At 48.7% G+C, this 16,203-nt stretch overlaps 1 protein-coding gene across 3 annotated transcripts in view; it reads right to left on the reverse strand.

Annotated features, from left to right (window-relative positions):
• Positions 1-16,203, reverse strand: part of abca4b (ATP-binding cassette, sub-family A (ABC1), member 4b) — a 152,589-nt gene that overhangs the window by 95,946 nt on the left and 40,440 nt on the right. For all 3 annotated transcript variants that reach the window (XM_038793873.1, XM_038793871.1, XM_038793872.1), the window contains exons 6-10: positions 15,835-15,962; positions 6,831-7,028; positions 6,058-6,147; positions 3,856-4,096; positions 55-194 (exon numbers count right to left, since the gene is read on the reverse strand). In XM_038793873.1, coding sequence (XP_038649801.1) covers positions 55-194; positions 3,856-4,096; positions 6,058-6,147; positions 6,831-7,028; positions 15,835-15,962 — 797 coding nt within the window. The remainder of the gene's footprint in view (positions 1-54; positions 195-3,855; positions 4,097-6,057; positions 6,148-6,830; positions 7,029-15,834; positions 15,963-16,203) is intronic.

Below are 16,203 nucleotides of genomic sequence, written 5' to 3' on the forward strand. Positions count from 1 at the left end.
ACCTAAACGTCTAAAATTAATCATCAAAGTAAAGTAAAAATCATGCACTCTTACATTTTTGATCAGCTGCTGGGTTGCTGGGGAGTCTGGGGCAAACAGAACCTTTCCCATCAGGAGTGGTTTCATCACATTCCAGATTATCTTGGTTGCGGGGTTGGACTCCATGTTTTGATTAAGCGTGTTACAGAAAGGAGCTACAATGAACGTTTACCAAACATTAGTATTTGTACCATCACAGACTGCTTCTTAGTTCCAGTAAAGATCACCATAAATACACAAAACCCTGTCTATCTATATTCACTTCGACCTCCATCCCACCACTGTCAGTATTCGCCTCCCTCTTCTCTCTGAAGGTCATGACGAACATTTGGTTCATGGGCCGGGATTCTCCAAAATCCCGGCCAAGTGTTGACGCCGGCGTCAAAACCAGCGCGAGCGACGCCGGCATCAACAGGCCTCCAAGCCCAGTCATTCTCCCCTTCCTCGGGGTATAGCACGGCATCGGAGTGGTGTGCGCTGCACTGTCACTGAAAGCCAGCCCTACACGGCCGGCGCAGGTCCGCGCATGTGTGCCATGGCCGTTGCAGGTCTGTGCATGCGCGCCACGACCGTCTCGACACCAGCCTTCGGGAACATGGTGGAGCCCTACAGGGGCCCAGCGCGGAGAAACATAGCCCCCCCCCCCCGAAATAAGCGCCCCCACCACTTGGTTGCCATGATCGCGATCCTGGCCACCATGGACGCCCCCCCCCCCCACACCTGGAGACGGCTCCCTGCGGGTGGGACCATACGCGAATGGCGCCGGCGGGACTCGGCGAAACGTGGCAGGGAGTCGCCGCTTTAAACAGTCCCCGACCGGCGCCGTAGCGACCGCTGCAATTGCCGTTGATTCTCCGGTCACTGGAGAATCAGCTGCCCGGCGGCAAGGCGGCGTGGCGGGATTCACGCCGATTCTCCGACCCGGCGTGGGCTCGGAGAATCCCGCCCAAGATTTCTAAGTCAGGGTCACTGACTGATAACTCAGCAAAGTGGATATATTTTTTGCTTGTAATACATGGAGGGGAAGTAATGACACCTGTGAAACTGGGGAGGAAGAGAGGCCCAGGAATCACTTTCAATCACTTTACGCTTCCAATAGGCAAGGAGATTCTCCCTTCTGGGGGCTAAGTCCCCACGCTGGCGCCAACCACTCTGGCATCAACAGCCCCCGAAAGTGCGCAATTCTTCGCACTTCCGGGGACTAGTTGGATGCCGTTGGGGTTGGCGCCGCTCCAGCCGGCGCTGAAGGGACTGCGCAAGCTCGCGCATGCGCCAAAGGGCCGGCGTGATTCCGCGCATGCGCAGACCGGCTGGTGTATTTTGCCACATGCGCAGGGGGTTCTCTTCTCCACGCCGGCCATGGCGGAACCCTTCAGGGGCCAGCACGGAAGGAAAGAGTGCCCCCATGGCACAGGCCTGCCCACAGATCGGTGGGCCCCGATCGCGGGCCAGGTCACCCTGGGGACCCCCCCTGGGGTCGGATCCCCCCCCCTGAGGACCGCCCTAGCCGCCTTATCTGCCAGGTCCCGTCGTGTGGGACCAATAGTAACCCACGCCGGCGAGACAGGCTAAAAACGGATGGCCGCTCGGCCCAACAGGGCCCGGAGAATTGCCAGGGGGGTTGCTGCCAATGGCCCCCGACCGGCATGGCGTGAACCCCGCCCCCGCTCAAAAACCGGCGCCGGAGAATACAGAGGCCATTTTTCAGAGACTGGGGGGTGGGATTTTCCCTTTGGGTTCCTGGACCCGACCCCTGGGGCAAACAATCACTGGTCTGAATTTTTACTGGGGGGCCCCCCCTGATTGGGCCTGCAGATGGGCTTTTCATCCAAGTAAGGACAGCGGTTGGGGTCCTGAAGCTGGGGGCCCAATCTTGGGAGGCTTCCAGCTGGAAGGACTCAGCAAGCAAGGTTAGTCAAGGAGAGAGTGCTTCAAAATGGAGGTGCCTGTCTCCAGTTTTTTTAAACTTAAATTTTAAAATGGATCTTGCACCCAGACAAGGAGGGGGGCTGTAGGGGTTATGGCGACAGTGGGAGAATCCATCCGTACAATGGCCTGCAGCTGTTCCTGAATTGGTATTGGTCCCTTGGTTCTATCTCCATGGAGACATCTCCAAGGCATCTAAATTGGCACCCAGGGCCTGTGAACTCCAACTGCAAAACCCAGTCAGCCTCCTTTATTTGGTCTCAATATGCTCTTAATGAGCACTGTGAGCTATCTCCTTGTGTGAATAGCTGGTGCTACCAACTTCCCATTTTAGCTCTGCAGAAAATGGCTGGAGGCGGGCAGAGCCGGGCACCCAGCAATCCTGTCGGAGGCGAGGTGGGGCTATTGTGAACTTCGGCCGGCCTCTATTCCAGGTCCCTGGGCTATGGGGCACAGAGGGCAGTAACTGAAGATCCTGCTCTGGGAGTCTGTGATGTAAAGATTGGACATCCAGATCCTAACGATTCGGTGGGTGTGTGGGTGGGTAGCCGGTACGTTTGGTTAGTTCAGTTGGGTGGGAAGGAGGTTCCCATTCCCGGACCGTACACATCCAAACCCAGGGAAGTCCAATGTATCCAAACACCGGAATCAATGTGCGAGTGGACACCCCAGCCCAATAAAACTTGGACATAAAATTCTCAATTCAGTTTTTCAGATCTAGGGCTGGATTTTGCGGCCCTCCACCAGCGTGTTTGGAGGTGGGCGTGTTCATAGAATCTCCACAGGAGCACCCCACCCAGGCCCACACCCCCACCCTATCCCTGTAAATGCACCTAGCCTTTTTTTTTTGACACCAAGGGACAATCTATCATGGCCAATCCACTCATACATCATACATCTTTGGACTGTGGGAGGAAACCGGAGCACCCGGAGGAAACCCACGCAGATGGGGGGGAGAACGTGCAAACTCCACACAGTCACCCAAGGCCAGAATTGAACCCCGGCTCCTTGGCGCTGTAAGGCAGCAGAGCTAACCACTGCCAACGTGCTGCCCGACTTGTCTGCTGCCTTCCTGCCCGTCTCCAGCTCATCCTATTTTATGTGGATTTGTGGAGCGGCTGGGGGGTGGGGGGTGGGGGGAGGGGATAGTCACAGGCGACCTGCTCACCCTTGGGCCTATTGGGGTCCTCAATTACTGATCATTTAAGTGCCCCTTCCTGTCCCAGCCACTATTTTATCTGCGCAGAGAGCAGTCCAAACCAAACAGGTAGCCCAGCAGCCTTTACTTGGTGAGCTGGTGTTGAGCGAGAAGCGGGAGAACCACCCTTGGAGGCGTCCTCTGTACCCATCGGGAAGATTCCCCCCATGAGGTCATGCCCCCTCCTTAAAACAGCCCCCTGTCTTACAAACCTGCATCCCCGCCCCCCCCATCCCATCCCCCCCTTACAGCCCTGACCGGGACCAGCCAGTCAGGCCCTGCCAACACACTGGATTTCCCTTCAGTTCAGCTTCTGTAACTCTCTCTTCTCCGGCTTCTGGCTATTGATCACCCGTGGCCTTCGCTCGAACCTGCCTCTGATTGGTCAGCAGCTCTCTAAAGTGGGGACCCCCTCCCTAGCTGAGGGCAAAAGTCTTGGCTTGAGCCAATCAAAACCCTGCCAAATGTAAAGTTTCCACAGGGCAGATGGTTTTTTTTTCATGGACCACCTCCCAACTGACTTTAGTTGGTGCGAACAAACACGACCTCCCATAAAATCCAGCCCCCCCCCGACCTCCCATAAAATCCAGCCCCCCCCCACCCCCCCCCCCCCCCCCCCCCAAGTGTCCAAATTCTTATTCCAATCTAAAATCTCAAGAGAATCTATACAAGGTTTGACAGTAAACACTTACTGGCTGTGTCATCATAAGCATAATTTGACTCTTTCTCTGTGTTGTTAATTCCAAGGAAAGCCTTGTAATTGTTATCTTCGTACCAGTTGAAAGAAAAGACACGAGAGCCTCCTTTCTCAGGATAGCCGCAGATTAGATTTGATAACAATTCCGTCAACTGACTGAAGGATGCTGGTCCGCCTTCAGAGAAAAGCGGATAAACCACTTGGAGCAGATCTTTAACGCTGTCCCTCGTGATAAACTGGACGGAGAGCAATGAAACAAAAAAAAATCGTAATATCGATCTCTTGCACTTTGAATAAATATATAAAAGCAGCAATCAAAAGAGAAAGTTTTGAATGCGGGAAAGACAAACTCCCGGGAACTTGCAGCAGAATTGGCCACAGACTGAGACAGAAAGGAGTTAATGTTCAGAGGGAGATCCTTCAAATGAAATGAAAATCACTTATTGTCACAAGTAGGCTTCAAATGAAGTTACTGTGAAAAGCCCCTAGTCACCACATTCCGGCGCCTGTTCGGGGAGGCTGGTACGGGAATTGAACCCGTGTTGCTGGCCTGCTTTGGTCTTCTTTAAAAGCCAGCGATTTAGCCCAGTGTGCTAAACCAGCTGGGAGAGAAAATGATAGCATGAGATTCTACTGCTCCTTATTTCTTTTGCCAACAGTCCAGAATGTCCAAACACAGGGTGGGATTTTCCAGCCCTTCCCGTCAATGCGATCTTCCAGTCCTGCCAAAGGCACCCGCCACGCCTGCGCTGGGTTCCACGGCGATGGGACAGTCGAGCCATCCAGAACGCTGGAGACATCGGAGTAGCCCGGACGATCCCGTTGGCGGGCAATGGTGAGCCACCTCAGCTGCCCGAAAATACGCAGAGGGGGAGGCCAGAAAATCCGGCCTGTAGTATTTAAGAGTCTATGGCAAATGTCGGATTCAGTTTAAGATGATTAAAGGATTGCACAGGGTTGTTAGAGAGAAATCAATTTCCTCTGATGGGGGACGGTAAGGCCATTGATTATCCTTGAATCCCTGGAATGGGAGATTAATCTCCAGGATATGGCTCTGATTAACCTTGGAGACAAATCATAGGTTACAAAGTATCTTTCTTCATCTTTTTAACCATGTTTAATTACTAATTATTAAAAAGTAATTGGGGATGCGTGGGAAGGAATATTTTAAAAAAAAATTTAGATTACCCAATTATTTTTTCCAATTAAGGGGCAATTTAGCGTAGCCGATCCACCTACTCTGCACATTTTTTTGGGTTGTGGGGGCGAAACCCATGCAGACATGGGGAGAATGTGCAAACTGCACACGGACAGTGACCCAGAGCCGGGATTCGAACCTGGGACCTCAGCGCCGTGAGGCAGCTGTGCTAACCACTAGGCTACCGTGCTGCCCTCGTGGGAAGGAATATTGACCAACAGTCAAGGATCATCCAGTCACATAACTTTGAGGTTGGATGCTTTTCAATTGGGGTGGGAAGATGGGTGAGGCAAGCAGATGGACAAGTTAGGCAATAAATACAGGAATGCGGTATGAAGGCTTGGGTATGGAAGTGGAGGTGGGAGCTGAAACACACCAATCAGAGTTGGCAATGCTACCATGATCGCCTAGCTGAGTTTTGATTGCCCAAGGTCACCTGCTGAGCAATGGGCTGGTGCAGGTTGTTACTTCCAGCATTGAACATCATGTGGTCAGTCAGTAAGAATTGCATTGCCATATGGATATTGACCTAATGTATCATACTGCATGCAAAATTATTTTTTTTTTTCAGTTTCCCCTCAGTTCCATGTGGGTGTGGGTCCGTATAATTCAGAACTAATTAACCTGACCATCTAGCTCACAATAACAAAAAATACTGGACACTCTCAGCAGGTCTGACAGCATCTGTGGAGAGAGAAGGGAGCCAACGTTTCAAGTCTGAGTGACCCTTCATCAAAGTGCTGACAAAATCCAGACCCGAAACGTTAGCTCTCTTCTCTCTCCACAGATGCTGTCAGACCTTCTGACATTGTCCAGTATTTTCTGAGTTTGTTTCAGATTCCAGCATCCGCCGTAATTTGCTCTTATCTAACTCACAATGGTTGGGCGAGAGGAGTTTGGAGGTTCTGGTACCTTTCCATTGACAGTGATTGGATGGATGAGAGAGCTTATTACCAGCGCCCTCAAACACAAGAGGAGAATAAACGATTATATCCTTACCTCTTCCAATAGGGGGGATGCATCATTCATAATTCTCACCCAGAAATACAGATCGATTCCATCTGAATAACGGTTTAGCACTCGTGGAAGCTGAAAAGAAGACACAGCACATTTATCTGCTTTTATTTCTGCGCCAGAGGCTTAGCTCAGGGTCAGATATGATGCTGAGTTTGCCAATCATCTGGTTCAGCATCCCACTCCTATAAACTCCTCCAGTCCTACAGCTAACCCCCACCCCACTCCCTCACTGCCCCCTCTCCTTCACCCAGAACTCCCCGTCCTCCAAGTCTGGCCTCTTGTGCTTTCCACCATCCCATCACCCAATGACAGACATCAAGATTGCACAATCTGGGATTCATTCCCTAAACGCCTTCACCTCTCCTTCCTGATATCCATTTTTGTCGGAGTATCTGAGTAAATGTTGATAATCTATGCTGCCTTGAAAATATTGTGGATATTAGGAAGGAGCAATATATACATATGACATTTTCATATCACATTTGTCCTGTACTCCTGTGGCTAACTGGATTGTATCCAGTGCCATGGTGTTCAAAACATTTGGAAAATAAATAATCTGCAGTGGTCAGTGATAATTCCACCTTGACACTCAGGTAAACATGAGAGCAAGAATTAAATCGGACAACTCTTCACTATGCTATTGCAGATATCTGTACAGATAACTCGTACAAGTCAAAAAATCCATGTCTCGAAGACATTTAGCAGCATGCAACATGCTTTTCAGCAACGCCAAATGGCCAAAATAATGGACCTACTGTTTGGAAGAGTTTAAAGAAGTCCACGTTTGCGTAAAGTGCGTCTTCCACTCTCTGAAGCCGTTGCTGGGAGAGGATACACATTCCATTCAGAACGGTGCGCATTCCTCGGTGACTCAGGAAGATGAGGAAACGATTCAGGAGGACCTGGCTGCACGCGATGTCCTTCAGGGCTATATCTGGAACTCCGTAAGCAAACTAGAAGTAAACGGGACCAAGAACATTTACAAACAGCATTAGCGGACAATCCAGAGTAGCTGATAAAACCTATTCTTCATCGGCAAGCAACCATTGATTATCATTGTCAGGGCCTATGGACATTAGAAAAAAAGTTTTATGGAAGTATTTTTGAATATATAAAATAAAAATACATTGCGAGTGGAAGATGGCTACATGCTTTGAAATGTTGTAGATTTGGGAGTATCAAGGATTAGGATTTGAACAAATTCGACAACAAGTCTCTTTCTAATATTATGGCCAAAGATGTCTGGAGAGCAATGCAGAAATACAATGATTCTAGTCAGTGATAAAGCAGCTGTTGTTCAAGAACGCTCCATCTCTCCCATGTTCTTAACATAAGCTAAACAGAAGTGGGTGGGGAAGAGGAGTAGTACTAGAAGATTAACAAAAACTCACAACATAGCTTCATCAGTGTCCCCCCCCCCCGTGCCTCAGCTTGGCGGGGGACCTCCTGGAATTTTTGATGCTCAAGAAGGGGAAGTTTGAGCTGAGGGGCGGATGGAAGGGTTCTACAATTCATGGGCATTGTTTATCACGCGCCTTCAAGAATTGGATGCCATCGAACATTCGGGGGAGGGCGGCTATTGGGCGGGGTTGATCACAGCGTGTGGTAGTCACCACTGTTGTATTATATTGTATATATGGGTTTTACGGTAAGGTCCTTGTCCTACAGGTACGGGGGTAGATCCCTGCCTGCTGGCTCCGCCCAGTAGGCGGAGTATAAATATATGTGCTCTCCGAACAGCAGCCATTTTGTCAGCTGCTGTAGGAGGCCACACATCTCTGTGTAATAAAGCCTCAATTACATTCTACTCTCGTCTCGTCGTAATTGATAGTGCATCACAGTGTTTATGGGATGACCGTTTATTCTCTTTTGTTTTTGTTTTGTTTGTGGTATTGGGAATATATTGGTGATGTTTTGGTTTGTACGTTGAAGGGGATGATGTTTGGGGGATTGATACTGGATTTGTTATTATTGTTGGTTATCTTTTGTTGTTGCGTATTTGAGGAAAATGTGGAAAATGAGGAGAATAACATTTTTTAAAAACATAGCTTCATCATTTTCTTTCGTAATCCACATAAAAGTATTGCAAATCAATTCCCCTTCTGAAACATCCCTCAACACGCTGTAACACCATTCAATCCCAGCTCAGAAAGTCAAACCACAAATCTGAATCAAACTACTCGAGTGCTGTACCCCCCACTGGGACACATTTGCAACTATCTCATCCATGACATTACCGTCGATCATAATCGACTAAATTGCGTGGTCTCTCTTGTACAAAACTAACTCATGAAATGTACCAAGCTCACAACTCTGACCCAGTTGAAGTCGGCAAATTCTTGGTAACCGGGCAACCGACATCAGAAGCTTGTTATGCAATGGATGAGTCAGAGAATCGAGGTTAACTTTGCACATGATCAATATATCATCTTTCAACCCCACCAAAGACACAGAATGTGGTGATCTTAGGAACCTAATTGTCCCTCTGTGCATTGACTTCAACAAATGTTTTCGGACTGATTCTCGTTCATTGTCTGGGTAATTGGATTGCTGTGTCGTAAGCTTAATTACGTGCATGTCTGCAATGGGCCGGTCAAATATTTCAAGATGTTAAAAAGCCAAAAGGTTAAGCAGCTATGATTTTACGAGTTGAAATTTATCCAATTTATTTTGTTTTCAGTCCTTCTTGCTTTTATTATCCGTTTGCCTGATTGGAAAGCATTCCTTCCCTCCCTCCCTCTGTCCCAGATAATCCCAGGGAGGGTTTAGCTCAGCGAAACAGCTGCTTTGGAGCACACACCCGCCTGAAGGCAGATGTCAGTATATGGTTCCCGCCCTACTTTCCTTTCCTAAATACCCAGCCAACAGTGCAGTAATGTTATATTAAACTCCCCAGGTTGGTTTCAGTCTTGGCTTCCTCAGCATTCCGACACCCCAATAACAAAAGCAAAATCCCGCAGGTGCTGGAAATCTGAGATAAAAACAGAAAAAGCTCGGCGGGCCTGGCAGCGTCTGTGGTGAGAGAACCAATATGACTTCTTCTTCAGCACCAGTCAATCACATTGGCCGGCAGTTCTCCAGAGTTCATCTTCCCCGGTCCTGATGGGTGGACGTGACACCTCTGCACTAGCTAAAGCTTCCCAAGGGTATTGTCGCCTGGGGGCCAGATTTCACGCTCGCGAGTTGAGGACTGATTTTCAGATTGGCGGCGGGTAATCCCAGTTCCTTAAAACCCACCCTTCGATTCTTCCTGCAATTATTCGGCTGTTTGATTCTTTAATAGAATCAGGAATGTTGACTGTCATGAAGTGTACTGAATGAATGATTCAGATTTGGGCATCTTACAGAGTTGCTCCAAGTGGGAATGAGGGTCAGTCAGCAACTATAATTCAAGAATGGTCTCAATCTCTACAATTGTTTTAGACTACCAGTGGCAGAAAGGGGCAGAAACACAGATTTAAGGTGATTGGCAAAAAAAAACATTAACAATACGAGGAAAAGTTTTTATTCTTTTTCCACAATGTTGTAATCTGGAACACACTAACTGAATGGGGATTCAAATGTAACTTGCAAGGGGGAATTGGATCAGTTCTTGAAAGGGAGAAATTTACAGGGATAGGGGGAAAAGAGCCGGGGTGTGAGTGGGACAAATTTGATAACCCGACCAAAGAGCTGACACAGGCACAATGGGCGAATGGCCACCTTCTGTGCTTCTATAGCAATCTATGATTCCATAATTCTAAGTCTACTGTGCATCAAATCAGGAACATGGTTATCCATAGAATCCCCACAGTGAGGAAGGAGGCCATTCGGCCCATCGAGTCAGCACCGACCCTCCGAAAGAACACCCTACCCAGGCCCACGGCCTCCCCCGTAACCCCCCCGCCCCACCTTTGGATACTAAGAGGCAATTTTAGCATGGCCAAGCCACCTAACCTGCACATCTTTGAACTGTGGGAGGGAACCGGAGCACCCGGAGGAAACCCACGCAGACACGGGGAGAAAGTGCAAACTCCACACAGACAGTAACCCACGGTCGGAATTGAACCCGGGTCCCTGGTGCTGTGTTCAGAGGCAGCAGTGCTAACCACTGTGCCATCGTGCCTCGATATGTACTTGAAAATTCAAATATTAGCCATAAGCAGACTGCCTAGTGTGTGATTGAAGAAATGTGGAAAGGTAGGTGTTGTCCTTCAAATGCTAATTAAAGTTTAGTTTGTGAGAATGCTTCATCCTTGGGTAGTTTGGTGGGAGAAGGATATATATGTGGTCAAATTGTACTGGAAACAATGCCATCTGACTACGCTCAGTTGCATGTGGCCTGGCACTGTTCTGGTCATTTATGTTCCCTGGCAGTAGGGGATGTTGGGTTATTTGCCCAGTATTCTGACAAAAGTAAGGGAGGGGAGGAAAGAAAGAGAAGGAAAGAAAACAGAAGGGGAAGTATATTCACCTAGCATCTTTCATGACCTGAAGAAGAACTTTACAGATAACAAAGTGTTCCTGATTCGTAGTCACTGCTGAAGCGAACGGAAAGATGGCGGTTAATTTGTGCACAGCAAGCTTTCCCAAACAGCGATGTGACAATGATCAGATGATGGACAAAATTCTCCGGCCATTGAGATTCTCTTTTCCTACCCGCAGTGCGCCCCCACCCGCGAGTTTCCCAGCGGTGTGGGGTGGCTTCAATGGGAAATCCCATTGACAAGCGGCGCGTTGCCAAAAAACATGCCAATGTGGTTTTTGTGGAAGTGACGTTGGTTGAGGGATACATGCTGACCACGGCATGGGGAGGACTCTCCTGCGTTTCTTCAAATATTTCCATGGAATCTTTAACACTCAATTGAGAGGACATTGCTCTTGGTCTGAAGAGAGCCCACTTGCTACAAGTGATCTCAATGATGGCAACTGTAGCCCCCGACAGCATTGCTCTTTATGTATCGGTACTATGGGTCTAGTTTAAAGGCAGCAGTCACAAATACAATAAGACCTTTGACTTCAGATGCCTCATGAGTTACATTAACCTCTCTAGGTACAGGCTCCAAATCAAACAGAAACTTTCCCAGCTGACACCAATCTTTGGAAAATATCTTTCAATTCAATCGCGTGGTGAATAACTCACTTTATGTCTGAAGACACAGCTTAAAATGGGTTCCAACAGTAAAGCCACAAGTCAATCCTCTGTGAGCCTCGCTAAATCATTCGACATTCCAGCAGTTATGTGTGAGGTGCGGAGATATTGTACCACTTGTTTGCTCAGATGCTATTCAGGACTCATCCATGTGTCATAACCACAAACACCCAGAAATACACACGGGCCAACACTTCACAAAAGTGCTGACAGTTCTTTAGGAACTCTCCGGCTCGAAGTTTCCAAGAAGGTTAAGGTGGTTAAGTCTGGGTAATGTTGAATCACAGCATTCGTGGATGTTTTCTCATTATTTTATTATTTGCATGTGAAAAGGTCCTTTAGCGCTGTTGTCCAATTTTGTTATTATCCCAGCACTGTCAGTCAGTACAGCTTTCCACACTGGTGCATTCCACCCGTTAAAGAATTTGAGGCCACACACCATTACCAAAGGGAACATTCTGATGCAGATTGTAATTACTTCAACTCTCAGACATTTTGCGAGAGAAGAGCTGCTCTTTGTCTGCAAACTTTGGTGAAGGGCGCGCACAGCTATAGCAAGTAAATCTGTTCTGATTCTCATCAGCTCTTTTTTTAAAAGGTGTTTTCATTCATAAGGACCTGATTCTGATTTTTAATTATATGGAGGGATGAAATATCACATTAGTTTGGAAAATAATTTTGTTCATGACATTTTCCACTTTGCAACATACACAACACTCAACTCTATACAGTTTGTATACTAAACTGACCCCACAACCAACCCCATATGTCCCTCCTTTATGCAACCCCCCCCCCCCCCCCCCCCTTCCTCCCGCTTGCTGATGACTACCAATTCTTAAAGAAGGATATAAAGAGCCTCCACCTGGAATAGAATCGCTCCCCCGACTCCCTAATCGTGTACTTAATTTTTTCCGGGTGCAAAAACTCAGATAGCCTCCCCGCAAGTCATTGCCCTGGAAGGCCCCATGCCTGCCACCCTAGTGGAATCCTTCTCCAGGCTATCAGGAAGGCAAAGGCCAATACATCGCCCTTTCTCCTCCTGCAGCTCCAGCTCATCCGATACCCCAAAGATGGTCATCCACGGGCACGGTGCCACCGTTACCCCCAAAATCGCTGCCGTAATCTCAAAAAAGGAAGCCCAGAACCTCCCCAACGTTGGGCAGGACCATAATATGTGTGAGTGGTTTGCCGGCCCCCTTGAGCAACATGTATCCTCCACCCCTGGAGAAAAACCCACTCATGTGTGTCCTAGTCATGTGTGCTCTTTAGGGGCTGGTTTAGCTCACTGGGCTAAATCGCTGGCTTTTAAAGCAGACCAAGCAGGCCAACAGCATGGTTCGATTCCTGTACCAGCCTCCCCGGACAGGCGCTGGAATGTGGCGACTAGGGGCTTTTCACAGTAACTTCATTGAAGCCTACTCGTGACAATAAGCGATTTTCATTTTTCATTTCATTTCTTTGCGCCACTTTAAACTTAATCAGCTCAGTCTCGCACATGAGGAAGTCGAGTTTACCCCGTGTAGGGCCTCACTCCACATCCCCCCCCCCCCATCAAGTGTGCAACCCAACTCTTCCTCCCATTTGCTCAATCTCCTCGAAAAAAGCCCTCTCTCTCTCCATCAACTATCCATCAGAGATCTTCATAGAATTTACAGTGCAGAAGGAGGCCATTCGGCTCATCGAGTCTGCACTGGCCCATTGGAATGAGTACCCTACCCAAGGTCAACACCTCCACCCTATCCCAATAACCCAGTAACCCCACCCAACACTAAGGGCAATTTTGGACACTAAGGGCAATTTATCATTGCCAATCCACCTAACCTGCACATCTTTGGACTATGGGAGGAAACCGGAGCACCCGGAGGAAACCCACCCACACACGGGGAGGATGTGCAGACTCCGCACTGACAGTGACCAAAGCCGGAATCGAACCTGGGACCCTGGAGCTGTGAAACAATTGTGCTATCCACAATGCTACCGTGCTGCCCCTCCACCTCCATCTTCATCTCCATCCCTAGACACAACCTTATCCACCAGAGAAGGGGGGAGCAACTGAAGAAACGTAGAAAGCTACTTCCGAACAAAGTTCCTCACTTATAGATATCTGAACCTATTCCCCCCCGGAAGCTGGAACTTCTCCATTAGTTCCTCCAGCCCTGCAAACCTATCCTCCATGAACAAATCCCTAAACCTCTCTACACCTTCCTATTCCCAGGCCCTGGACGCCACATCCATTCCTGCTGGGATAAATCTATGGTTCCCATATAGCGGCGCCTTTAATGACATAATCCCTGGTTTAAAATGTTGCGTAAACTGTTTGCATACTCTTTAGGACGCTGTTACCATTGGGTTTTCATAGTACTTCGCTGGTGAAAATGGAAGAGGAGCCATCATCAGCGCTCTCAAACACAACCCTATACAGAGAATCGCCGGGGGCCGGCGTGAATCCCGCCCCCACCATCTCCCGAAGTCTCCGGCACCAGAGATTCGGCGGGGGCGGGAATCGCCCCACGCCTATCGGCGAGTCCCCCCCCCCCACCGGCGATTCTCTGGCCCGCGATGGGCCGAAGTCCCGCTGCTGTCATGCCGGCGGGAATCAAACCACCTACCTTACCGGCGGGACCAGGCAGCGTGGGCGGGTTCCGGGGTCCTGGAGGGGCGATCTGGCCCTGGGGGATGCCCCTACGGTGGCCTGGCCTGTGATCGGGGCCCACCGATCGGCGGGCGGGCCTGTGCCGTGGGGACACTCTTTTCCTTCCGTGTTCTCCATTGTCTTCACGATGGCGGACACGGAAGTGACCCCCTCCCCTGCGCATGCGCGAGGATGACGTCAGCAGCCGCTGAGGCTCCGGCACATGCGCGGACTTCCGCCAGCTGGCAAAGTCCCTTTGGCCCCGCCTGGCATGGCGCCAAAGGCCTTTCCCGCCGGCCGGCGGGGCGCCAACTACTCCGGCGCAGCCCTAGCCCCTCAATGTTAGGGCTTGGCCCCTAAAGGTGCGGAGAAATCTACACCTTTGGGGCGGTCCGATGCCGGAGTGGTTCACGCCACTCCATCCCACCGGGACCACCCGCCCCGCCGGGTAGGGGAGAATCCCGGCCCTGATGCCAGGCCATTACATGCTCACTTTGTACCAGCCATTAGGATGCTCATGGCCCAAAGGTCAGCCTTCCTTTGATCCCTCTGTACCAGGGGTAGAATGTGCTGATTGTGGGAATTCTGGGGACATGGCAACAAACTGTCTCTCCTGCCCCCAAACACTAAATAACGAAAATACCCAAATGTTCTGGATCCAGGGCATTAGATGATGCTATGAATCAGAATAAGACAGTGATATTAATTGGCATCTTTCTTCTGAACAAGAATGAGTATCTCAATCACCTAACACATTTCAAAATGAACTATAAGACCATAAGACAGAGGCCATTCAAGGGCAGAACGGTGACCTAGTGATTAGCATTGCTGCCTCACGGCGCTGAGGTCCCAGGTTCGATCCCGGCTCTGGGTCACTGTCTATATGCAGTGTTTGCACATTCTCCCCGTGTCTGCATGGGTTTCGCCCCCACAACCCAAAAATGTGCAGGGTATGTGGATTGGCCACGCTAAATTGCCCCTTAATTGGAAAAAATTATTGGGTAATCTAAATTTATTTTAAAAACCAAAAAAAAAATTAGGAAATTCAGCCCATCGAGTCTGCTCCGCCATTCAATCGTGGCTGATATTTTTCTCATCTTCATTCTCCTGCCTTCTCTTCATAACACCTGATCCCCTAATTGATCAAAAACCTATCTATCTCTAGCCTTCAAGACAATCAGTGATTTGGCCTTCACAGCCTTCTTCGGCAAAGAGTTCCACAGATTCACTATCCTCTGGCTGAAGAAATTCCTTCTCATCTCTCTTTTAAAGGATCGTCCCTTTAGTCTGAGATTGTGCGCTCTGGTTCTAGTTTTTCCTACAAGTGAAAATGTCCTCTGAATGTCCACTCTATCCAGTCCTCGCAGTATCCTGTAAGTTTCAATAAGATCCCCGCTCATCCTTCTAAACTCCAACGAGTACAGACCCAGAGTCCTTAACCGTTCCTCATACGACAAGCTCTTCATTCCAGGGATCATTCTTGTGAACCTCCTCTGGACCCTTTCCAAGGCCAGAATGTCCTTCCTTAGATACGGGGCCCAAAACTGCTCACAATAGTCCAAATGGGGTCTGACCAGAGCCTTATACAGCCTGAAAAATACATCCCTGGTCTTGTATTCTAACTGTATCAATATGTGATGAGAAAGGGACTTAAAATTATAAAGATGAAATAATTTGATTTAAGTGGACATCATGGAACTAGAATAAAAACAGATAATGTGAGAAAAACTCAACAGATCCGGCAGCATCTGCAGAGGGACTTACAGAGTTAACGGGCCTGATTTCAATTCTGTTCAATTGGATGGGTTTTGAATGTGTTAAATTCATGTTTCGGGTCGTTGACCGTTGGTCAAGAACTGGCATTACGGAGCTCTTGGTTGGGTGAGTTTGTGTCTGTAGAAAGCGGAAAGAGTGTGTCTGAGGAGCAGCGTGGCCTTTCCTCATTCCTGACTTGCCGAGGTTAGCACACAAGCGGCATAACCAAAGCAGCACTCACCTCTTCAGGCCGCACTTGGGCGTTGATCAACTGATAAACAACCGAGTCTGAAAGCCCAATATCCTTGAGTAAGAAGGAGGTCAGAGCTTCATCATCCTTCAGAATATCTCTGATCCGAATACCTCTCCCTGAGAATAAAATAGGAATATCGTGAAAACAGAAAAATAAGGAATGGAAGATCTTCTTATCCATCAACTTATCTTTTGTTTCACTTTGTTACGTTAGTCAGAATGCGATCTCAGATGTTATGATATACTCCTGATAGTTGGTGAAGGAAGAATTATGTCTGTTCTAGCTCTTTGTAAGAACAATTCAATTAGTTCCACTGACCTGCTTTCTCCCCAGCGCACTGCAGTTTTTCTCAAGGAC

This window comes from Scyliorhinus canicula, chromosome 4 (assembly GCF_902713615.1).
Source record: "Scyliorhinus canicula chromosome 4, sScyCan1.1, whole genome shotgun sequence".
In the NCBI taxonomy this organism is placed as follows: domain Eukaryota; kingdom Metazoa; phylum Chordata; class Chondrichthyes; order Carcharhiniformes; family Scyliorhinidae; genus Scyliorhinus; species Scyliorhinus canicula.